This window comes from Trachypithecus francoisi, unplaced genomic scaffold (assembly GCF_009764315.1).
Source record: "Trachypithecus francoisi isolate TF-2019V2 unplaced genomic scaffold, Tfra_2.0 Lachesis_group1, whole genome shotgun sequence".
NCBI lineage: Eukaryota > Metazoa > Chordata > Mammalia > Primates > Cercopithecidae > Trachypithecus > Trachypithecus francoisi.
Genome location: NW_022681454.1, coordinates 161,697,725 through 161,723,231, shown reverse-complemented (window position 1 = coordinate 161,723,231; position 25,507 = coordinate 161,697,725). Strand labels below are relative to the sequence as shown.

Sequence of the window (25,507 nt, the reverse complement as noted above, 5' to 3'; positions counted from 1 at the left end):
TTTGCACATATTGATTAATTAATCTCTAAGTGACTAATTTTTCATTATTTGACAGATAATTAGATCTTTCATAAATCCGTGTAATAAAAACATGCAGGAAGCATTGTAAGTCAGTTTAATAATTGGCATTAGTTTTCAAGAAGAATGTGTTCTAGCTCAGTTGTTTCCTTATTAGAAATCATCCTGTCAGGAAACACTTTATAGATCAAGCAAAAGATCTTCTCTTCTGCAAAATATGACAATGATTTTTAACACTAGCCATTTTATAAAATCCTAAGGCTCCTATGCTCCAATTACTCCAGTCTCTATTAATTCAAAAAACTGGGTGTGTCTGAATTTTAGTGACGTTAAAAATATGAAAACTGTGGGTCAGCTTTCCTTTGATTCTAAAAGTGAAGGTGCATAGGGAGGTAGAGGACTTGATTATAACAACCAAAGAATTAGAGAATATCTGTATTGGAAAGGAATTGAAAGAAGGACGAGCTCATATCCTTTAATTTACAGAGTAAAAACCTGAATCTCATAAAAGGTTAAGTGATAAATCCAAAGATACAAAACTGATGGGAGAGATTTGATTACACTGTGTCCCACAGTTATCCACTAGGAACTCACCAGCTCCAAATTTCACCTCCCTTCAGGAAGAAACTCCATTTATTTTTGTAAAATATCTAGACAGATTCCCTCTAAAATGGTGTATACCACAGACTGTGATGAAGAGAAGTGACGGACTTTTACAATCCCATCATTCACTTTACATCTTTTCCAATGTTCTGAATTTACTGATCGAAATCCTAAGTCAGTGGTTTCAAACTGAGGAGCCATTAATGTAGAAATGAGAAGCCAATAGAAAATCTTCGAACTATTTAACAATCTAAGAGAAGTCATATATTTCACTAACAGTATAAATTATCATGGAACTTCTGATTTTCAAAGAGACTATTATTAAAGGAGATTATATTAAGTTTTTTAACAGTTTGTTACCTCTGTTTTCTATTATGAGTTAAATAATCTGTATGAAATGTGTATTATTGTATTTTTGTGTATTTTACATTTTAAGGAAAATGTACTATGAAACTTTATAAGTATATATTAATGTTAAAGTAATAAAGTTAATTAATTTTATTAATTTTCCTTGGTTTCTTATAAAATGTAAGTCTTGATTCACCCACACTTTTTGGTATTGTATGTTGAAAGGAAAATTTTACTATACTTAAAAGTTGTTCCAAGGTTAAATACTCATACATACATTTAATGTTCCAATTCTGGAAATCGAACTTAAGAAGTAACACTTTTGGTGGAGCCACAAACTGAAAAGAGTCTTGGGTCCTGAATCATGGTTTGGAGAAGAGCTTTATGCCTATTAGGAACCAAAAGCCTAAAACTCTAAGCTTAAAACACAAGCAATAAAATGGTGATTCTGTCCTGTCTGCAGTATACAGGCTTAGCTTTTTCTGTTAAGATAAATCTGGGAAATAAAGTTGTGTGTGGAAGCAATAAAAATCTGAGCTATTCATACATGTAATTCATAGACATTTATAGGTGCTATGTTTTTTGAAAATTTTAATGAAATATGTAAGAAAGAAAATCAAATTAAAAATTCAAGTTGATGTTATATTTAAAAAAGTAATAGTTCATCCTATACATTCATAATCCAAATTAGGTAAAAACCAGTGATAAAATATTATGTTATTTTAAAATATATGTATATCTATACAAATATTATATATACAAATACTCATACTCATGTACACACCCTATCATTAATAAAGCATATTGTTTAATTTTAGGAAAAAAATAACTACAATTGAGAATAAAATTGATTGCACTATTATATCCAAAAAATCACCATGCATTGATTATTTTTTCCCTTGTGATTTATTTTCCCTTGTGTTTCATTTTCGGAACTTGTGCTTTCCCCTGAAATACAAGAATGTTTGCTTTATAAAAATACACTGTGATCCTAATCCTTAGATGTCAGTTATTTTAGGTGGTTTATAGCTCAACCTTTAAGGAGGTGCAGAATGCTAAGAGGGTTTGAGTTTTGATCGTTGACATTTTACCAAATAGAAGTAGAATTGGAGTGGAACCAAATGGGGTTGGAGGTAGGAGCAATACAATTCAACAGCATAGGTATAGTGCATCTAGGCCTGATTTCATGTCAGCCCTTTCATTAAGTAGACCTGTAATGTCAGGCACACCACTTAACCTCTCTAAGCTTAAGTCTCCTCATCTCTAAGCAGAGGGGATATTGCCGGTTGGGTTTCCTGGGAAGCTGACTTTGAGACGGAGATCAGCATACAGCCTGTTAATGATGGAATGTTCTTGGGATCAACACCTATGGGAGGGAGGGAACAGAGCAGAATCTGGCTGTGATGTAGTCCTAATGGAATTAAATGAAGTCCTTAGGAAAATAATTTTCTTTCTACTAAACAGCTTACTTTTTTTTTTTTTTTTGACAGAGTCTTGCTCTGTTACCCAGGCTGGAGTACAGTGGCTTGATTTCAGCTCACTGCAACCTCTACCTCCTGGGTTCAAGCAATTCTTCTGCCTCAGCCTCCCGAGTAGCTGGGAATACGGGCGCATACCACCAGGCCCAGCTAAGTTTTGTATTTTTAGTAGAAACGGAGTTTCACCATATTGGCTAGGCTGGTCTTGAACTCCTGAGTTCGTGATCTGCCCGCCTCGGCCTCCCAAAGTGCCGTGATTACAGACGTGAGCCAGCGTGCCCGGCCACGTTTTTCTTAAATGAATTGAAATATATTTGTAGGTAGATATTAAAGCAATAAAAACTTGTTTGATATTAGGATTTATAATGGTTTATAATGGAACTGTTGGCTTCACTCTGTTAGGTGTAATACCTATGCCAAGAATCTCTGAGTGGAAACTGTTGCTTTAATTTATATTATTGTAGCAACATTATTGTAAAATTACCTTTTATTTTGAAAAAAAATTTTAATTAAAATTAATCTTATAAAATGCAAAAGTTAGAAAATATTCAATTGGCATCTTGTCAAGTGAGATTATTTTAAAATAGTAATTATTATTGCAAATGTATTTTTCTACAAATGACTTCAACTTCTGTTACAAATTAAAATGAGCTTATACCTACATTTTACCAGAAGCTTCAGTTTGTACTATGAAAAACCAAATTATCTTTTCTCCACTGACATGGATAAACCTGCAGATGAAAATCTTAGAATAGGATGATTTACTGAGGGTGGTGACATGGGAGTTTTATGAACTTTGCAGACAAATCACAGAAATCCAAATTCAACTAAGCCAAACCAAAACCAAACACAACAAAGCAAATGCTTGATATTAATTAAATTTTGATATAAAATTGAAAATTTTAATTGAAGGGTCAATGAGTTTACTTGGTAATATGCCACATTTTCCAACGAATTCCTGTCAGCCCTTTCATTAAGTAGACCTGTAATAATGTCAGGACACCACTTAACCTCTCTAAGCTTAAGTCTCCTCATCTCTACACAGAGGGGACATTGCTAGTTGGGTTTCCTGGGAAGCTGCCTTTTAAATGGAGATCAACATACAGCCTGTTAATTATGGAATGTTCTTGGGATCAGCACCTATGGGAGGGAGGGAATAGAAACTGAATGATTTGAAAGACTCCAATCAGCCCAAATGACCAGTCTTTCTTCAATGTAGGACAGGTAATACTTAGCTTCCTCAGCAGTTTTTTATGGAAGACTGCTTTATTCCTAATGCAAAACTGACAGTGGCTTGAGTGCATACATGTATGCACACACACAGACACACACATGCACACACAAAGGATAAAAAAGGATTAGAATTTGTATTGCTTAGCAATGAATGGCATTATTAGTTTAAATTATAAGTTTGTATTCCAGTCTGGCATATATATATACATATATATATATTTTCATTCTTTAATTGAATATTTAATTGAAATTATATTTCAAATATAATTTACATGTTACAAAGTTTTAAATTATATTAAAACGTTTTTAATTACAATGAGCACACATTAAAGGAAATTACATCCCCTGGGTTTCAACATGTTAATCCACTCCAAATGAGGAAAATAGCACAATAAATAATAAGAAAAAAAGGGAAAATAAGTATTAATTTAAACTTGCACACTGTCACTGATATTTTAGAGGAACAAGTTATCATTAAGAACCATTTTCTTTCTTTAACTATTTTCTGTATTCAGACTAGTTCTAGACAGGGTAGAAACAATTATTAACTTTAGCTTTTTGGCACGAAATTATATAACACTAACTTCAGAAATATAAAGTTATCTTCTTTACATATTTGTAGAATAGAAATTAGGAATTTCTTCAAACATTTAAAAATTGGCAATTTTGTGGAAAATCAGCCTATGGTATGGGTTTATTTTCCTGATTGATTGGGGAATTTTCTGCACTTGTTTCCCGACTTGAATGTTTCCTTGTTTCTGTTCATTCTGTGACAGGAGCTAAGACACCAAGAATTCAATGTAGCAGCGCTCATTGCTAAAATGTGACGATTAAGAGATTCTGAGCAATAAAATAAAATTCTTCTTAATAGCCTTTTCCTGCCTAAATATATGTTCCTTTCCTTCCGGTGAATTTTCTCATAGTTTCTTGTACTCTTCAGCATATAGTAATAATACAGTATACTGTACTAATAATACTATATGTGTATACTATATATGTACACATATAGTATTATTAGTAAATGTACATATATACTGCATTATTAGTACATAAATATACAGATATGTACATATATACATATCAATCAGGGTATGTCTGATTGATTTGATCAATACAAACTCAAAGAGAAGAATGGGATTATAGAAATTAAAGAAATGCTAAGAAGGAAAACTGGTTTTTATCTTGAACAAATCAAATTCTCTTAAGTCACAAGTGAGGTACTCACTACAAATGAGTGGTAAATTATGTGCAGTTTTAAAAACTTCCTGATCATCTCACATTCTGCTCAAAAATGTCCCCATGGCTCTTTCCTGGTTACAGGAACTCTTCTGTCTAGCATCTCTACCAGCTCTCTAATCAGAAAAACTTGCCCTATTCAACAAAAGTCCTTTGAGCCAGCAGATTCTCCAGCAGCACCTGTCTACTTATCCTGAACCACCCTTTCTTCCTCCCCTCGTGTTTGCAAGTGATGCTAATTTTTCAGAATCCTGTTAAAGACACATCATATATGAAACCTTCTTCTTTTACTTTATCCAGCATTGAGTTTTATTCACTCAGATTTTCTCAACTGTTTATCCTTCTGGCCATTTATTTCCAAAAAATATGAATTGCTTACCATGTATCATGTGCAGAGCTTAGTTATAAGTTACAAATTGGAATAAAGCTAGATTTTATGCACAGAGAACTCAGTCTAACGGGAAAGATGGATATGCAAACAGATTCAATATCACATGGTAAGACTATAATAGAAATGTGTATAAAAGGCTTGGAGGAGAGCAGTTCTCATAGAGTGGAAGAAGGCTTTGGAGAGTAAATTCTTTGAGAGGTCTGATGGGGAATTGTTAACTTCATTCCATACTAGCATTTTCGAAATTTGCTTTTGTTCTCTGTTGGAACAATTTTCTGTCTTACTCCATTTGTGTTGCTAGAAAGGAATTTCTGAGGCTGAGCAATTTATAAAGAAAATGAGTTTATTTGGGTCACAGCTCTGCAGGCTGTACAAGAAGCGTGGCTGCAGCATCTGCTAATGCTGAGGGTTTCAGGCTGTTTCCACTCATAACGGAAGGTGAAGGGGAGCTGGCATGTGCAGAGATCACATGGTGAGGATACAAAGCAAGAGCAAGAGGAGGAAAATGCCAGGTTCTCATTAAAAACTAGCTCTCCTGGGAACTGATAGGGTGAGAACTTGCTCATTACAATGAGAATCAGCATCACGCTCTTCATGAGGGCTCTCCATCCTCATGACCCAAACACCTCTCGCTGGACTTCACCTTCAGCATTGGGGATCACATTTCAACATGAAGTGTGGGGACAGATGCATGCACACTCTAGCAGAAGAAAAACTATGTTATATAGATAAATGTTTAGCTTCATATTTTAAAACATACTTAATGGCAAAAACAAAACAGAAGGAATACAAAATTAAAATATAGCCTCATCGTTGGCCTTTTATTTGTCTCCTAGAAATGAATTATTAACGGTAGGATTAATTATATAGAAATATGATATATATGTAATATATTTCTATACATTTTATATAATAAAATGTTTTAATCTGATATATTCAGATTAAAATTGCATATTTTTGCTCTTTACAGTTTTTTGTTTCCTTTTTGATAATATAATAAACATCGCTCTAAAAGTGAGATTAAAAGTAGGAACAAGATTATTGGAAATGGTGGCACAGTAAAGACATGTTCAAAAACATAAAGCATGAATACAAATACAAAGACATTTTCCTTTTTGAAGTATATTTAAGAAGGAATGCAGTGCATTTTGTGTTTTTTTTTTCCTTTGTTTATATATGCTTCCCTTTTAGAAATTCTATTTGGGCCTAATATAGTCATCATCAAAAGTTTTCTATTTATTGACAAATATGTCTTTACCATCTTCTGTTACCCATTTGTATTTCTTGGTTGCAATGTTCAATTCTCTTTCACAGCTTTGAAATACACTGATTGGCAAGGCGTGGTGGCTCACGCCTGTAATCCCAGCACTTTGGGAGGCTGAGGCGGGAGGATCAAGAGGTCAAGAGACTGAGACCATCCTGGCCAACATGGTGAAATCGCATCTCTACTAAAAATAAAAAAATTAGCTGGGCTTGGTAGCATGTGCCTGTAATCCCAGCTACTTGGGAGGCTGAGGTAGGAGAATCACTTGAACCCGGGAGGCGGAGGTTGCAGTGAGCCGAGATCTCACCATTGCACTGCAGCCTGGGCGACAAGAGCAAAATTCCATCTCAAAAAAAAAAAGTAGTAGAAATACACTAACTACAGATTGTAAAACTCGTTTCAACTTCCTTGAAGACAAATAACTTCACTACCTTTGATATTAAGTAGGCCTACTTGAGTGAGGGTTTAGCCAATGATACTTGATTAGAAATGGGTATGCATTACAACAAGGCTCATAAACACTTCCATGAAGAAACCTCTATTCTCTTTCTGCTTCCCTGGGTTGAAGACAGACATGATAAACTTAAAAGCCAGTAGTAACGGTGGAAAGGGACCAAGTCTCTGGATCACTTCTTGGAAGGGAAATGCACTCTGATCGGTAGCACCTGTTCTGGTCTTCCTGTGAGCTTGAGAAATGGCATTTACTTTATGCTTTTAGTCATCTATTACAAGAAAGAGATGAGCTCAGTAAGTAACTGGCTAGTTTGCAAGCAGACACACAAGGGAGAAGAAAGTTTAGAAATTTGGTGCCTTGAAGAGTTAGAAAGAGAAACCACTTACTGATTCCAAGCAATGTAAGCTGAGACTTGAAGAGGTTTTGAAAAGTAAGGGTCTTTTATGGCTCAGTCCTCTAGTAATACCTGGCCAGTTTTACTTTCTGAGAGATCCTTCAAGGAAATGTTTTTGAGTCGTGAAAATAAAAAAAGGCATAAATGAGGGAGCAGGGATGCAAAGTCATACTGCAGAAATATATCTAGGAAAGAACTTTGCATGTGGTTAAGTGGTAAATGGACCTAACCAAAAGCAAGTAGATCACAACTCTTCTAAGTTTTTAAGAGAGCCTCATTTTCAAAGACATTACAAACCCAGATTAAAGAAACGTTGATAACGTATGCTATAAACAAAATGTGAGGACTCTAAATTTGCCAGAGTTGAGCTGCTATGAAAGTGGTACAACCTTCAAGGATATAGAGAGGCTTCTCGACTTATGATGGGGTTACATCCTCATAAATCCATTGTAAATTAAAATATCCCAAGTCAAAAATGCATTTAATACACCTAACCTATTGAACATCATAGCTTAGCCTAGCCTACCTTAAATGTTCTCAGAACACTTGCAGCAGCCTACAGTTGGGCAAAATCATCTAACATAAAGCCTATTTTACAATAAAGTGTGTTACATATCTCACATAATTTATGGAATATCAACTATTATGTGAAAATTGCAGTAGTTTTGCACCATCATAAAGTAGAAAGGTACCATGAAGTAGATAAGTCAGACCATAAAAATTCAGGGACTGAGGACTGTCTGTTCTCCAAAGCACCTCTTCAGATAAAGCCAAGAGGGATAAAGGACAGAGTTTATCAATAGTAGCCACAGAAAAGTTTAGATTAAAAACAAATCTAAGAATTCATGGAGACAATTGACACTGGAGTGGTTCAGAGAAAAGGAAGAAAGAATAGACAATGATCTATCTTGTATTTTCATCTGGTGATTGTAACTCCTCGCCTAAGAGTGTGGGGCTCTGGGTTCCTGAGGGCTTTAGGCAGGATTCTAGTCGCCTCCACCTGGATTACAGAACTTTCTCTCTCCTAGGTCCTACTCTTCCAGCTTTGTTCCCACTAAAAAGGCTTTCATGTATTCTTTTCTAATTTCATGTTCCCATGTACGAAATTCTATCGACTTCTTGGTTTTAGTGAAATTCTTTGGTGTCTACTAATTCTTTGCTAACTACTATGCCTTTGATGTGTAAAGGAAAGGTTTGGGGGTTTAGAAACTCTTGTTTCATTTCAAACACACACACATGCACACACACACACACACACACATACGAAACGCAAAACCAAACAAAAATTCCAGCTTTTAAGACATTTTTCTCAACTGTGGCCTTTGAGATTCTCTTTTAGAAATTAAGAGCTGAGCACTGACTCTCTCTCTCTTTGCATTCCTGAGTGCCTTTGTTAAAATAGGATAGCAGGTATATTGGAGAACATGTATAAAACAGGAGATAATTATGTCTTTACAAATATTGTTTGTATTACAATGCTAATATGTGGAATATTTTCAAGAAATAGTCAATACATGGAAATACATATCATTTAGTCGGTACAGAAACATAAATGATAAAATCTATTTTTAACTTAAAGTAATGTTTCTTTTTGGTAATGTATAATACCATAGAATTTTTATAGGCTGCATTGAAGATCATATGCTGGCTTTTAGAGTCTCTATCATTCAATCAAATTCTGGATTTCTACTTATTAGCTCTTTAGACAATCATAGAGCTCGAACTTTATACTTTTTGATTATTCTTTTCTGAAGTACTTATGAGAATATTTGTATTATAGTGTTTTGTTATTAAATGAGAACATTGTTTCTCTCCTCACACAGTACTAGGCACATTGTAGGAGCTCAGAAATGTTAGTGTGCCCTAAACTCATGTAGCAGTTTTAAAAAGGAAATTATTTCTAAGGCTGGGCATGGTGGCTCATGCCTGTAATTGTAGCACCTTGGGAGGCTAAGGCAGGCAGATCACCTGAAGTCAGGAGTTCGAGACCAGCCTTGCCAACATGGCGAAACCCCATCTCTACTAAAAATACAAAAATTAGCTGGGTGTGGTGGCACATGCCTGGACTCCCAGCTATGTGGGAGACTGAGGCAGGAGAATTACTTGAACTCAGGAGGCGGAGGTTGCAGCAAGCTGAGATCACGCCACTGCACTCCAGCCTGAGCGACAGAGCAAGACTGTCTCAAAAAAAAAGAAAGAAAGAAAGACATTATTTCTAATTAGAATTATTAATTTTAACTGTAATATTTTTAATCTTTTAATTTTCTCGGAATATATAATTAATTATACATATGTTATACATACATGTATATTTATAATGTCTTTAGAATATATTTTTAATTTTTTGAAAATAGAGCTGATGCATTATCCATACTTGTCTTTAACAACTTAAATTTCTAGTTGAGTACTTTGAACATGGCTTCAGTAAATGTTACTACACAGAATTTACTGTTGAACTGTAATATACTGGAGTTTTCTGTTCTTTTTTTTTTTTTTTGCAATGACATATACCTATTTTCTTAGAGAGTGCAAAGTGGTGTAAATTTTGGAATGCCATACCTGGACCAAGTTCATAAGAGTATCTCTGAAGTGTCCCGAGGTCTCTGAATAAATGTCCTCTTGGAGGTTATTGCTGTATTCTGCATAAGGAAACACATTAAAGGTATGATTTATTATAGAACTATATATCAATGTGTTTTAAATAAGTTAATGTTATGTCCCAGTTGTGAGTACAAAGTCCAGGAAATGTAGTCCACCTGTTGACATTTCTTTGTTAATAAACTGTCTGCCAAAGAATTCTGTCACCTAATTAAACATAAGCATAGGACTGTTTTTAAAAAATCTTTATTCCAAAATTGAAAAACAGGATTGAGAGTCATTTCACATTCTCTGATTCTCAAAATACAGTATTATGCATTCTATTTCCATAGACTGCTGCCCAGCCCAATACTTTTTCTAAGTGCTTTATCTCATTTTAACATTTTAGTGAAAGTTCTGACTTCATTCCCTTCAGAAAAGTCTTGTTTTTGTTTGAATGCAATAGAGATGACTGTCCGCAACATTTTCTTGACACACAATGTCACAGAGTACATAATGCAATAGAACTTAAGGCATTATATCTTTTTGAAAGTGAAAAGAGTTACACTTTCTACTTTTGAAACGTATAAAAATCTGATTTTGTGGTAGATTACAGGAATGTGAAATTTATGTAAAGCGAAGCAGATGTATTTGTAGAATTCACTGAGCCATTATTGTACTTTATTTTTTCTATATGCTGGGTCTTTCCTGGGTAAGAGATGAAATACCCCCTGAATTCAAGTGTGGGGCACTTTCCTGTCTTAATGAAAATATTCACCTTATAGAGATTTGTAATTATTTTCCTGGAAAATTTGCTTAGCTTGATTGTCTAGGGAACTGTTTCATTTTTAGTGCACTAATAATCAATTTTACCTAATGAGTTAATTGGTCCTCAGTGAATCCTATGTTAAATGTGAGAATGTCTTAGATAATTCTTCAAAATACAGAAACGGGAATATTCAACGTGTTATAAAGCTCACATATGTGTAAAATACATTCACATATGTGTATTTCCTTACGCAAGCAGTAGGCTTCTCGCATCTGGAAAAGTTCTCCATTTGTTCTTGAAGCTAGTATTTCAATGAGGCAGTTCTCATCAGTGCCTACTCCCTAGAGAAAGGAAGAAAAGAGATAAATGTAAGGATATTCTTATTGGGAGTAATAGCACACCTTTTGTACAAGAAAGGGATATAGCATTTCTAGTGTTTTGAGAGGTGGCAGGGGAAAGGAAGTGTGTTTAGGATGAAGGCAGGCACAATCTTAGTTCCAACTTTGCCATTTACTACCTATTTGATCCTGAAGAATTAATATTATCTGAAGGAAACTCTGTTTCTTCATTTAGAATGGAACAGTATGAGCATTTCTAAACAATGCAGAGGAAGACATGTTCAAGCAAGGCTCATGGCACTGAGCATTTCCATTTGCTGTTGAAATGATATTTGATATTCCATTTGCTGCTGCAATATTAATTCTTTAGCAGGCTGACATTAGCATACAGGTTTTCTAATTTGCCAAGAATATTTTAAGGACCTGTGGCTGCCTCTCTAGATGTGGAATTTTGTACAATTTGCGTAAATATTTGGAAGGATGCTTTCTGTGGTCTCTTGCAGACATATCCATATATTGGTCTGTGAAAGTGATCTAAAGACAACACACCTTTTTTAGGAAAGCCTCAGAAATCCTTAGCATTCTATGAAATATTGATAAAATACACTTGTTTAATCAAACAGCAACATATAACTTTATTTTTAAAATAATTTTTAGACACGTAATTTTGCAAGAGGGAGGAATTGACATGCAACGTTTGTTAAAAGTGATTAGTTAAAATTCATATACTTTTTGTACAATGCCTATTTGGATCAGTAAATATGATGGCCAAAATCCATGTCCTTTAATTTTTTCCTGTTGCCTCTTTTCTGTCACACGTTGTTCACAGATTGTGGTAATCTGGTCATTGGCAAGCATCGCACTGGAATGATTTCAACAGTTCTGCAGGTGTTTAATATCTGCATTTGGAAAGAAGTAAAGCCAAGGCCCTCTTTGTTCCCTGTCCCTAGCCAACAAAATCTGTAACAAATCCACAGTCAACTTACTTCATGGAAATGACTTTCCTCTAAGAAACACTGATTCTAATTCTTCCGAATTAAAATTTTTATACATTTGAGAAAAAAAAAAAAAAAAAAACCGGTTTCTATAAAGAATGAACCTCAGGTCATAAAAAGAAAATATAAAGACATCATCTATATATTGTCCCGGATTCAATATCTTCTTTTGACTTAATCAAACTTTTACAAATAATGTAACAAGAGTCACATCATTTTTAATACATTCTCCTCAATATAGGAATACATACTCAGGGACCAATCTGAATAGCCCCGGAGGCTTGTTCCCTTTTCCTTGTTGGAGGTCAGCATTGGGGCTGGTTCAGTAAGTTTGTGACTCTGTATAACAAAAGAACAGGCTGATCCCAGCCACTGAGCCTGGGAGGCTCCAGCTTCCTAACAAGGCCACTTCCCTTGACCACAACATTTCCATTGTTACATTGTTGCTTAGATATTCCCTCCCCTCTCCTTGATCATATAAGTATGTAGGAGCATCACAGGACAGTTTCCCCTCAATTGAAATACTGGCCTGTACTTGTTACAGGCATATTTTTGGATCAGATCACTACCTTCATGGCATGCCAGAGCTCATGAGCATCATACAGTGGTGGTGGGTACATAAGGCCAACCATCACATCTTTGAAGTGATCTGAAAGCTGCTCCTTCAGATCCCCAATCAGGTCCTGTGGAGGAAAAAGTACATATTTTTATTGTATGTTACCAAATTTGCAAGAGAAATGAGATAATTGCAAAAAATCTGTTAATATTTTCTTTTTCATGTCATTTCATAATAACAGAATAACAAGTCCGATTCTCATGTATATGTATGCATTACATGAGATGATGAACTTGAAAATTATTGATTTAATTTCACCCCTGCATGACATAGCTTATGCACATTGTAATCATTTGAACATAGAATCATTTTCTTTTTCCAACCCCAAACTCCAACTCCTCTTTTTATCTCATTATGAAAATATGTAAAAGTTAAACTTAAAAACATTTAATTGGGGTCTTTAGTTTTCTTGTGGAATTACTGAAACATTAGTCCTTAAAGAAAATATGCACTTTATTTTATCATTGCAACAGTCTCTTTGAGCAGAAGTCCCTGGTTATACTAATGCCAAACAGCTTATGTAAATTCATTAAGTAGTCTTAGAACTTTCCTCAAATAACAAGAAATATAATTTTAAATACTGAAAGTCAAACACTTAAAGAGAAATACATGCATGCTAAATGCTTGTGCTATGAAAACTGACAAAAATATTTTGCATTTTATTTTAAAAATGTAAAGCAGAATTTAAAAATACATATGGTCTTCCTATACACCAACAACAGGCAAGCCAAGAGCCAAATCATGAATGAACTCCAATTCAGAATTGCTACAAAAGGAATAAAATACCTAGGAATACAGCTAACAAAGGAATTGGAAGATCTCTTCAAGGAGAGCTACAAACCACTGCTCAAAGAAATCAGAGATGACACAAACACATGGAAGAACATTCCATGTTCATGGATAGGAAGAATCAATATCATGAAAATGGCCATACTGTTCAAAGTAATTTATAGATTCAATGCTATACCCATTAAACTCTCATTAACATTCTTCACAGAATTAGAAAAAACAACTATTTTAAAATTCATATGGGACCAAAAAAAGAGTCTGAATAGCCAAGTCAATCCTAAGCAAAAAGAACAAAGCTGGAGGCATCACACTACCCAACCTCAAACTATAATACAAGGCTACAGTAATCAAAACAGCATGGTACTGGTATAAGAACAGACACACAGACCAATGGAACAGAAGAGAAAACTTAGAAATAAGACCACACACCTACAACCATCTGATCTTTGACAAACATGACAAAAATAAGCAATGGGGAAAATATTCTCTATTTAATAAATGGTGCTGGGAGAACTGTCTAGCTATATGCGGAAAACTGAAACTGGACACCTTCCTTATGTCGTATACAAAAATTAACTCAGGATGAATTAAAGACTTAAATGTAAAACCCAAAACTATAAAAAACCTAGAAAAAAAATCTAGGCAATACCATTGAGGACATAGGCACAGGCAAATATTTCATGATGAAAACTCCAAAATCAATTGCAACAAAAGCAAAAATTGACAAATGGAATCTAATTAAACTAAAGAGCTTCTGCACAGCAAAAGAAACTATCATCAGAGTGAACAGACAGCCTACAGAATGGGAGAAAGTTTTTGTAATCTATCCATCTGACAAAGGTATAATAAACAGAGTGAGTCTGCAAAGAACTTAAGCAAATTTACAAGAAACAAACAACCCCATTAAAAAGTGGGCAAAAGACATAAACAGACACTTCTCAAAAGAAGACAGACATGCACCCAACAAACACATGGAAAGAAGCTCAACATCACTGATTATTAGAGAAATACAAATCAAAACCACAGTGAGATATCATCCCACCCCAGTCAGAATGGTGATTACTAAAAAGTCAAGAAACAACAGATGTTGATGAGGTTGTGGAGAAAAAGGAACACTTTTAAACTCTTTCTGGTCATGTAAATCAGTTCAACCATTGTGGAAGACAGTGTGGCGATTCCTCAAAGACCTAGAGGCAGAAATACTATTTGACCCAGCAATCCCATTACTGGGTATATGCCCAAAGGAATAAAAACCATTATATTAATATTATAAAGATACATGTATGCATATGTTCATTGCAGCACTATTCACAATAGTAAAAATATATAATCAGCCTAAATGCCCATCAATCATAGACTGGATAAAGAAAATGTGGTAAATATCTGCCATGGAATACTATGCAGCCATTAAAAAGGCATGAGATTATGTCCTTTGCAGGGACATGGATCGTTGGAAGCCAGTATCCTCTGCAAAGTAACACAGGAACAGAAAACCAAACACTGCGTGTTCTCACTTATAAGGAGGAGCTGAATGATGAGAACACATGGACGCATGGATGGGAACAACATACACTGGGGCCTGTCAGGAGCAGGGGTAAGGTGGAAAGAGAGCATCAGGAAGAATAGCTAATGGATGCTGGGCTTAATATCTAGGTTATAGGTTGACAGGTGCAACAAACCATAGTGGCATATGTTTACCTATGAAATAAACCTGCACATCGTGCACATGTATCCCTGAATTAAAATAACATTTGAGGGGAAAAAAAAATATATATGCTCAATTTATTTTCTGTAGGGTTACCAAGAAATCTGAATGATGTTTAAAATAATCTCTCACTAAAGTGTGTAAAGCATATTCAGTTTTACTTAAAATCATGCAATACCTTAGTTCTGAGGTGGTTCAATACTGGAATTCAAGTAAAAGATTCCACATTGAAATAACAACAAAATAGTCCTAATTTTCATTTTATTTGGCATAATCCAACAACACCTTTCATATACTGTGGATTTTCTTTTTTAGTAGATAAAAGCATTATAAGAAGACAGAAAATACGAAGTACCAATATTGGAAGTGTAAGAGTTGTGTGTATGTATACTATAGACACTAAGGGTTAAAATGAAAATATTATAAACAAATTTATGCCACTGTATTTTAAAATTTAGTTGAAATGGACAAATTCCATGACAAATACAAATTACCAAAATAGGCTGAAGCATAAAAAGAAAATTTAGATTGCCCAATGTTAATTAAATAAATTGAATTTGTAGCTAATGCTCCCTCCTATCCCTAGACCCAGGTGGAATCACTAATGTAATCTATCAAGCCCTTATGGAAGGAGAAGAGTAAATCCTACACAAAATCTTGAAGAAATTAGTGGATGATAGATTTCTCAATTTACTTTATCTGGCCAGCATTGCCATAATACAAAAATTAAAATAAAAACTTCATAAGAAAGTTGCAGACTGATATCCCTTATAAACCTAGACACAAACATATGTGTTCAAATATTTATAAAGCACATCTAGTAATACATAAAAAGAATGACACCTAATGAGCAAGTAGCGTTTATCCCAGGAATGCAAGGTTGGTTTGCATTTGAGTATTAATCAATGTAAATTTCCATTTTAGCAGTATAAGGAGAAAAGGTATATGATGATATCAATAGAAGTAGTGTGTTAGTACACTTTGTGTTGCCATAAAGAAAAACCTGTGGCTGGGTAATTTACAAAGAGGTTTAATTTTCTCATGGTTCTGCAAGCTGTACAAGAAGCAGGGCAACAGTATCTGCTTCTGGGGAGGCCTCAAGAAGCTTACAATCATGGCAGAAGGCAAAGGGGGAGCAAGAGCTGGAGGGAGGAGCTGCCAGGCTCTTTAAGGAGAATTCATTACTGATGGAAAGAGCTCTTCATGAGGAATCCACTGCCATGACCCAAACACCTCCCTTGGGGCCCACCTCCAGCAGTGGAGGTCACATTTCAACATGAGATTTGGAGAGGACACATATCTAAACCAAATAATGTAGCAAAAGCATTTGAGAATGTTTAGCACACAACCATAAAAAAAATTCTTAGCAAAGAAAGAAGGAATCTTTCTCAAACTGATAAAGGACATTTACAAAATTTCTACAGGGAAGAGGATACCAGTGAAAAACTAAATGCTTATCCTCTAAGATTGAAAACAAGGCAAAGATGTCTGCTCTTACTGATATATTCTATTTGAATTTGTACTACAGCTCTAGAAGAAAGTATAGGAACAAATCTTTGCAACTTGGTGTAGACAGAAAAATCTTACGTGATACATAAAAGAATAAACAATACATGAAACAATGATGAATTTAACTTGTTTGAAATAAAAACCTTAAATTTTTGAAAGGAACTTTTAAGAAAGTAAAAGCAAACCACAGTTGTCACTTCACATATTTGACAAAAGACTTGTGCCCAGAAGATATAAGAATCTCCTAAAACCCCAAAAGACATTCTGATGAAAACATGGACAAGACCTTTCAACTAGAACTTCACCAAATAAAACATACAAATTGGGAATAAGCCTGTGGAATGTTTAAATGTTTTCATGCTTAAAAGATTAGTCATTAGACTAATGGAAATTAAAACCATCATGAGATACCACCACATTTTCTCTAGAGTGGCTACAGTTAAAAGACTGATATTACCAGGTGTTGGTAAGGATGTGGATCATTTGGAACTGTCATCACTGATGAGAATGTAATATATTGCAACCACCTTAGCAAACTCTTTTGTAGTTTCTCATGAGTTTAAACATATATTTAAAAACAATCCATCAAATCCACTCCTCAGTATTAACCAACAAAAACAAACATTGATAAACCCAAAGAACATGAATATTTATAGCACATTTATTCATAATAACCTCAAATTGAAAAGGAATGTCCATCAACAGGTGAATGAATAAATAAATATTGGTAAATATATGGGCTAGAAAAATACTCAGCAATAAAAGTACACACATAGCTTCACAAGTGAATCTTAAAAACATTATTCTGAGAAAATGAATCTAGACACAAAAGAGCACATGACATGATTATATTTATATTAAATTCTAGAAATAGCAAAATTTCATCTGTAAAGACAAGTAGAAAGCAGATCAGTGGTTTCTTTCAGCAGGAGGATGTCAGGAGATGGGCTGCAAAGGAACAGGCACAAAGTCTGGAGGTATTAGAAATGCTCTATACTGGCCAGGCACAGTTGCTCATGCCTGTAATCTCAGCACTTTGGGAGGCTGACAGGTGGATCATGAGGTCAGGAGTTCAAGACCAGCCTGGTCAAGATGCTGAAACCCCATCTCTACTACAAATACAAAAATTAGCCTGGCGTGGTGGCAGGTGCCTGTAATCCCAGCTACTTGGGAGGCTGAGGCAGGAGAATTGCTTGAACTCAGGCAGCAGAGGTTGCAGTGAGCCAAGATTGCACCACTGTACTCCAGCCTGGGGGACAGAGAAAGACACCGTCTCAAAAAAAAAAAAAAGAGAAATGCTCTATACCTTGATTGTGCTGTGTTCAAACCGCATCAACATAAATGAATTTTATTTTATAGAAATTGTATTCAATATTCTGAATTTTTAATTTTAAAATGTTATTTTGGCATTTATAATTTTTTTAATCTTCAGTTTATTCACTTCTTTCAAATTTATATGCCATACCACTTGATCACTGGTTTCAAGTTATTTATCAGGTAATTTAGTAGTTTTAGCATTTTTTCCACACTAGTGTACCTTAGAAAAAATATGAACTTCATCATTAATATTGGTGCCCTAGAGGAATGATTCTTTAATAGGACTGGGGATAGAGGTGACATGAGAATCCTAGGTAAGAGGAAGAGTTTGTAAAAATTATTCAAAATTAATGGAGTCTCCTGTTTGGAGGCCAGGTGTTTTTCCCTTTACTCCAGCTAAACATCACCAGGATGGATAAAAATGAGAAATATGTACTTAAAAGCAAGGTGGTCACCTACTATATATAAACTAAGGGCTAACTTGAGAGAGACCCTTAAGGGCAAGGCAACTTACAGAATTGTATGAATGTATAAATGAGAGATATTATTCATAAAATGAAGGTTCATGGAAAGCCTAGTTGTGAGGTAAGCCTTGAACGATGAAGTGGGATTTGGTCAGGCAAAGGCATAGGAGATACCAACAATAAATAATGTTTCACTACAGAGAAGGTACTGTTCTGGGTAGAGTAAAACATGCATGTGAAGTATACAGCTAGCTTCCAATAAATGTTGGGTTGATTTGAAATCTGAGTATTTCAAAAGAGACTTTGGATGTCCTTGTAGTGCAAAGGGTATATCCTGAGGCCCTAATAATGGAAAGTTGAGTAGGCCAGGCAGAAGAGTGTGATGATTATCATAACAACCAGCATTTACTGAATACTTAATATTTGCCAGACAGTATTCTGAATATTAGAATAACTGTAATAATTTATTACAACAACCCTGTGAGTTAGGAACTGTATTCATTCCACTATGTAGACAAGAAAATCAGGCACACAAAGGTGACCTAGCTAGCACCATAGGATGCCACTAATTACATGCCACCAAAGTGATGAACACAGCAAATAGGTGGTACCTGTGGCATACTTTAGGCATTCTTTAATAAATCTGGTGGCAGTGCGTTGAAGGTTTGAATGCAAGTGGATCAATTCAATATACTTTTATCTCTACAGGATAGTGGCACTTGACAGTTGATAGAAAGGTAGAAACATTAAAATGATCATCTCTTCCATGAACCTTCTTCTATCCCTAAGTGAAGTTGATTATTTCTTCGTCACCACTGCTTTATCTTTGCATTTATTATATTTCAGTGACCACATTATATGATAAATATATGTGCATATTTCCCCCAAAAGACTATCAGGACATGGACTTTCTCACAAATTCTTCAAAATTCAGCATCTAGCTCTAGCAAAGTACTGAGTGCACAAAATATGTAGAGTACAGTGTATAAATAATACATAAATGAATGTATAAGCAAATGAAAGAATAATGGATGAATGTGGATAAAGAAAAACTTGGTAAAGGATAAAAAAGGCAATGTTCAAGCTGAAGATGATGCAAACATTGCAAAAGTTTGTTATTTAACATTAGTCACATTTCTTTGATCACTACTCCCACCCCACACATGTATCACAACATATTTCTTCCCTTTACATATTATATTTTTATACTAATACTGAACTGTAGACTGAGATTAGTAGTGCCACTAGATGGCGCCTGTATCTTTGTTTTTATCTCAGGCGCACGTGTGTGTGTGTGTGGTGTGTGTGTGTGTGGTGTGTGTGTGTGTGTGTGTACATAGCTATACTTACAGTGAACTAATTTTGTAAAAAAAAGTAACATAATTTTAGGAAAATAAACAGTATCAGATACCATCTAATGTTAGAATGTACAGGTTCTGGAGGTAGGGTGTTTAGGCTTGAATCCTCACAGTGCAAAATACCAGCTGTGAGATTCCAAATATGTTCCTTAACTTGTTTGTGTCTGTTTCCCAGTCTGCAAAGTGAAAATAATCACAGCATCTGCCTCGCAGGGTTGATATAAAATGTTAAAAGATTTAATTCAGGTAAAATTCTGAAAATATTTTATGGCATATTGTAGGCATCGATGTATGTCTTTCCAACCCCACAAAACCTCAAGTAACTGGCTGCAAATAAAACATGGTTAATTAGTGTCAATGCCAATACTAGGTTGTTTTCCTCTCTCCCGTCTCCCATCTTTGTCTGTCTCTCTTCACCTCACAGTAAAAAGTTCTTCCAACTTTTACTATATCCCAAGCTTGTCCAATCTGTCTTATTTTGTTGTGGTTATTGTGGGTTTTTTTTTTTTTTTTCTTTAGGCTTTTAGCAGCTTGAAGTCATGCTTTTTAGTTTCTCTCTCTAGTGATAAGCAGAAAAGAGGGATGGGGAAGGGCCTTTACTGGCCCAACCAGAAACAGAAACTGAGAACCTATAACTGTATTTTTCTCCTTAGATACCCCTGCTATGTCCGATTGTCCATGGATTCTATTGTCTCCAACTTACAAATCTATCTAGAAACTGATGAATTGTTACTGCTTTTACTGCTACAGTCCTTACCCGGGCCACCATTATCACTCTCCTTTGTTAATATAATAGCCTCTGGCTGGGCAGGGGTGCGTGCCTGTGTTTTGGGAGGCTGAGGCCGGCGGATTGCTTGAGCCCAGGAGTTCAAGACCAGACTGGACAGCATGGAGGAGCCCCGTCTCCACAAAAAATGCCAAAAACTTGCTGAGTGTGGTGGCGTGCACCTCTAGTCCTAGTTACGTGGGAGGATGACCTGAGCCTGCAAGAGGGAGGCTGCAGTGAGCTGTGATTGTGCCATGGCACTCTAGCCTGGTGACTGACTGTGAGACCTTGTCTCAGAAAGTATATATATAATATTAAATAAGCCCTATGAGTTATAGTTGATTTACATAAAATATATTTTATATAAATAGAATTGCTGGATGGCTATATATATATATATATATAATTTACTTATTTATTATATATATAAAGTAGCCTCCAAGTGAGTTTCTCTTCTGTCCTTGTACCTTGCAGCCTCTGTCAACACCCCTGAAAGTGTGATCCTGGGAAAATAAAAATCAGATTAGTTACTCCTCTGCTCAAAATGTTTTCTCTCACTCCACACTCCAAAGTGAACTATACCATTATTTTATACAGGTGATCTTAGAAGAAAACACTCAGAGTGTTTTATTCCCATGTAAATGACAAAGTCCTTACATGGTCAGCAAGATACATGATCTCTTCTTGGTAACTTCTGTGACTTCATCGCCTACAATTCTCCTTGCTCCTGAGTTCTCTGCTCTGGCTACAGTGGGCTTCTTCCTGAACCTAGAACAGCAGACCTGCTGGAGTCAGGGCCTTTACTTTTGCCCTTCACTGTGCCCTTAATGTTCTTCCCCTAGGTATTCACAGGGCCCACCCCCTCTGCCTTCTTAGTGAAGCCTGCCCTGTGTATCCTATTTCAAATTATACTCCATCTCCCAACACTTGCTGTATTTCTCACTTGGCTTCTGCTTTTTTCCAAAGCATTTATTGCCTTCTATGCATGATCTCTCCCACCCAGGTAGAGCAGGTAGAATGTAAGCTCCATCATGCAGAGCTGTTGGTCTGTTTTCTTCATGGCTATTTCCCCAGCCCACAGAACTGTGCCTGCGACATAGTAATCACTTACAATATAGGTACAAAATGAATGAGTGAATGAGGACCCTTGTAGTTCAACAATTATTTGTTTGGAGTCATTCTTGGCAATTTGGACATAAATAAGTGAAGGTCCTTATCATCAAGCAGTTTTCTTCAGTGGAGAGAAATACAGGAATTACAATTAAATTACAATACAAAATTTGGTAAGTGCTATAGTAATGGGAATAGCATGCTATTATCAGGACACTGGAAGAAGGTGTTACTTTCAGTTGGGAAGATAAATATTGAATAATATGTTTAAATAACTAAACATTGCAAGTTCAAAGTGGAGCCTTCAAATAGGTTCTCTAATTAGAGTATTACATTCTCACTTGGACTTATATACATATGCCGCTTTTCAAATGCAACCTTTGGAGCGTGACTTTCCCCAGCCTGACTGCCTCTGCTTGCCTGTTTTCTGAAGACTTGCCCTAAAGCAGACTCTGCTGGAATCACAGCTTGGCCTTACATTAAGCTAATGAGTACTTGCTTTGCAAATTGAGCTGTTGTGTTGCCAATGAAACTGCAGACTACCCCTGCTGCAGCTATTCTAACCACTCCATTTAAATTAAAAATAAAATGGCATTTTCTTATTTCTTATTCATCTTACTTTTATCTTATTATGGATAAACAGGGGCAAGAAATAGAAGTAAGACCAGCATTTTTCTTGTCTGAATATGCTCAGGGGAATAGTTTCATATGCTTTTCACTTACATGGCTTTTTCTATTATTATTTAAAATGTTATTTGCTGTTTAAATATCAATGATGCATGCTGTATAAAGTGAAATTTAGAATTTGTCTTAATTCTATCTCCTTCCCCCAGTGGTCACTATGTAAATACTTGCATAATTTTATATTATATTGAAAAATTAAAATGAAATCCTAAGTCCCTCAACTGACTGGATGAACCCCTTCCTGGCCAAGGGGGCCCCAGAGCAATCTTGAAAACTGAGTTCCTAGCAATGATGGGATGGAAGGTAGAATATACCTTATGATACCCTCTCCCTAGCTCACTGCCTTTCTTTCCTAAGAGTTAACCAGAAACCAGCCCTTTGGAAAGACTTACTCCACCCCTGATATCAACCAACCCTCTTACACTGCCCCTCCTTTTTGTGATTTAGACAAAACAACCAGCCAGCATTCTTTACTGGCTAGAGACCACCGACCACTGAGTGGTTCTGGCCAGTCTATGGAGGATGTGCAGTGAGGGTTTTTTGTCACCTTTCAGTGTCAGAGGGCTGAACATTCCACCCTTGCAACATGCTAACACCACCATGTTTTGAACATCGGTCCCGTGGAGAGGTACGAAGCTTAACTGCGCATGTACGTGTTTATCCTTTCATAAATATTCATGACTCCTAGAACTCACTGAATATGTATATTCAACCACCCTGTTCCGCATAAATTCCTGTCTTATTTCTGGCTATCAAAGTGTCTGTTTCCAGTTTCGGGCAGGAGACCATGCTTCCCAGTCTATCAGAATGGCCACCCTGCAGGCTACAACCTTTTATAAAAAATAAAGCTTCCCTTTCCAAATTCATGAACCTTGTTATTCTTCAGTTGACAGTATTATAAAAATGTTTGTGCAAGTTGCTTCGTCACATTGCAGTGGTAAGAGAATATTCTTTCGAATAACTTCATTTTACAGATTTTTTGCCGTTTACATTATGATTTAATTTTCAATGAAATTTGGTGGTTTTTTTTTGTCTGATAATAATGATAATACTTTGGTCTTCTAGACACATATAGTATATTAAAGCTAAAACTCTCCCCTTTCAAATACCTGATTAAAAAGTAACAAAAATACTTTTAACAGTATACATGATTTCAGAAGAAAGAGAAACAGCTTGATGTAAAAATCAGGGAAAAAATGAAAACCAGAAGATAAGCAAGTGAGCTGACCTTGGAGATGATCCTGCAGGTGACTGGAGAAAGTAGAGGTTGGTTTTGAGAACTATTTGGTTTGAGCTTTCATGCCTAATTTACGGCACTCTATGAAGAGAAAAGAACATTTACTGGGCAACGCAACACAGGGAATTAAATCTGAAACCTCCCATATGAGGTTGCTATCCTCAAAGGGTTGTATCCTCAGGAGCAGAGTGAACTAGAAGAAAAATATCATTCAGCATTGAAAGATTGGCAGAAAGCTCATGCTTACCACTCATTGCCTGGGCTTTGACTAGGAGAACATTTCCCTGATAATCTGAAACAATAGATTTGTGCTTTCCTTGGGCTTGAAGCTCAAATTTATTTAACTCATATGAACTGAGACCTCCATTTAGAAAAATCATCATGAAAGCTGATCTTAAACTGGTGGTTCTCGTGGAACAGAAGAAGCAAATGCAAAACCAATCTTTAGAAATTCTCGGACACTCTAGAACAGAAAAAGATTCTCCGTAAAGAAACAAAAAACCAGACCCATATCCCAGATGATATAGTGGACTCGCAACAATCAGAATTGAAACCCCATGAATTTGAGATGATTAATAACAATCTGAGGGAATACTATGAAAAAAGTTAACAGACTTTTTAAAGAAAGCAAATAAAATTCTAGAAATTAAAAACTAAAAAGAGTAGCTAACAAAAAACTAAAAATGAAATCAATATTGGGAAAATACATTTTAAAATGACAAAAATATTCTACATATGCAGACAAGAAATATATGGTATTTATATGGTAACATAAAGGTAACAGACTTCAAAGAGTGAATTAGAAGGACAGACTTTGGTCTAATAGAATTTACAGTAGGAGAGAATGTGAACAATGCTGGAGAAACATTATTTCCAGTCTTCCAGAATATGTGACTCCTCAGTTATTTAGACAAAAAATATACAAGCCTGTTGACTACCACAGTGAAACTACAGAATACCAAAAATAAAGAAATCTATCTTAAAAGCATCCAGAGAGTAACAGAGAATCTATAGAAAAAAGGACCAAAACAAACAAAATAATATCTCTCAATGTCAGAAGAGTTTTCTCAGAAGTGTCGATAAGGGCCAGAAAAAACAAACAAACAAACAAACAAACAAAAACACTGAAGTTATATTTGCAAAGATGTGGGGAAAAATAACTAGAATTGATCCCAGAATTCTATAGCTATCTAAACTAATATTTAACAATGAGAAAATAATAAAAATATTCTCAGGAAAAGACTGAAATAACTTAACATTCATTTGTTATTTCCAGGAAAAAAGGAAATGTTAATGAATGTCCTTTTGAAAAAAATCACATTGAAATCAGAAACACAGAATTGGGTATTAGAAGAAAACTGTACAAATAAATTAAGAATCGCAAATAAAACTAAAGAAACACTAATTTATACAATGGCATAATAATGACTAATTTGGGGGAGTATAAAACAAGGTGAAATAAAAATACTGGGCAAAAATTATATGCACCTAGAAAACTTCCCCAGCTTTTATGTCAATTACAGGAAAAAACGAGATAAGAGATGTTATTGTGAACATAGGTTAGCAAGTAAGATAGAGTCCATTTCAAAGACTGACTCATTAAAAAAAAATTGTCATGGCCGGGCACAGTGGCTCATGCCTGTAATCCTAGCACTTTGGGAGACCAAAGCGGGTGGATCACAAGGTCAGGAGTTCAAGACCAGCCTGGCCAAGATGGTGAAACCCTGTCTCTACTAAAAATACAAAAATTAGCTGGGTGTGGTGGTGGACACCTGTAATCCCAGCTACTCAGGAGGCTGAGGCTGATTGCTTGAACCCAGGAGACGGAGGTCGCGGTGAGATTGTACCACTGCA

General features: G+C 35.5%; 1 protein-coding gene across 1 annotated transcript in view; it reads right to left on the bottom strand.

Annotated features, from left to right (window-relative positions):
* ANXA10 (annexin A10) overlaps positions 1–25,507 on the bottom strand; it is a 97,934-nt gene that overhangs the window by 16,163 nt on the left and 56,264 nt on the right. The window contains exons 4-6 of the mRNA XM_033215627.1: positions 12,668–12,781; positions 11,016–11,106; positions 9,979–10,058 (exon numbers count right to left, since the gene is read on the bottom strand). Coding sequence (XP_033071518.1) covers positions 9,979–10,058; positions 11,016–11,106; positions 12,668–12,781 — 285 coding nt within the window. The remainder of the gene's footprint in view (positions 1–9,978; positions 10,059–11,015; positions 11,107–12,667; positions 12,782–25,507) is intronic.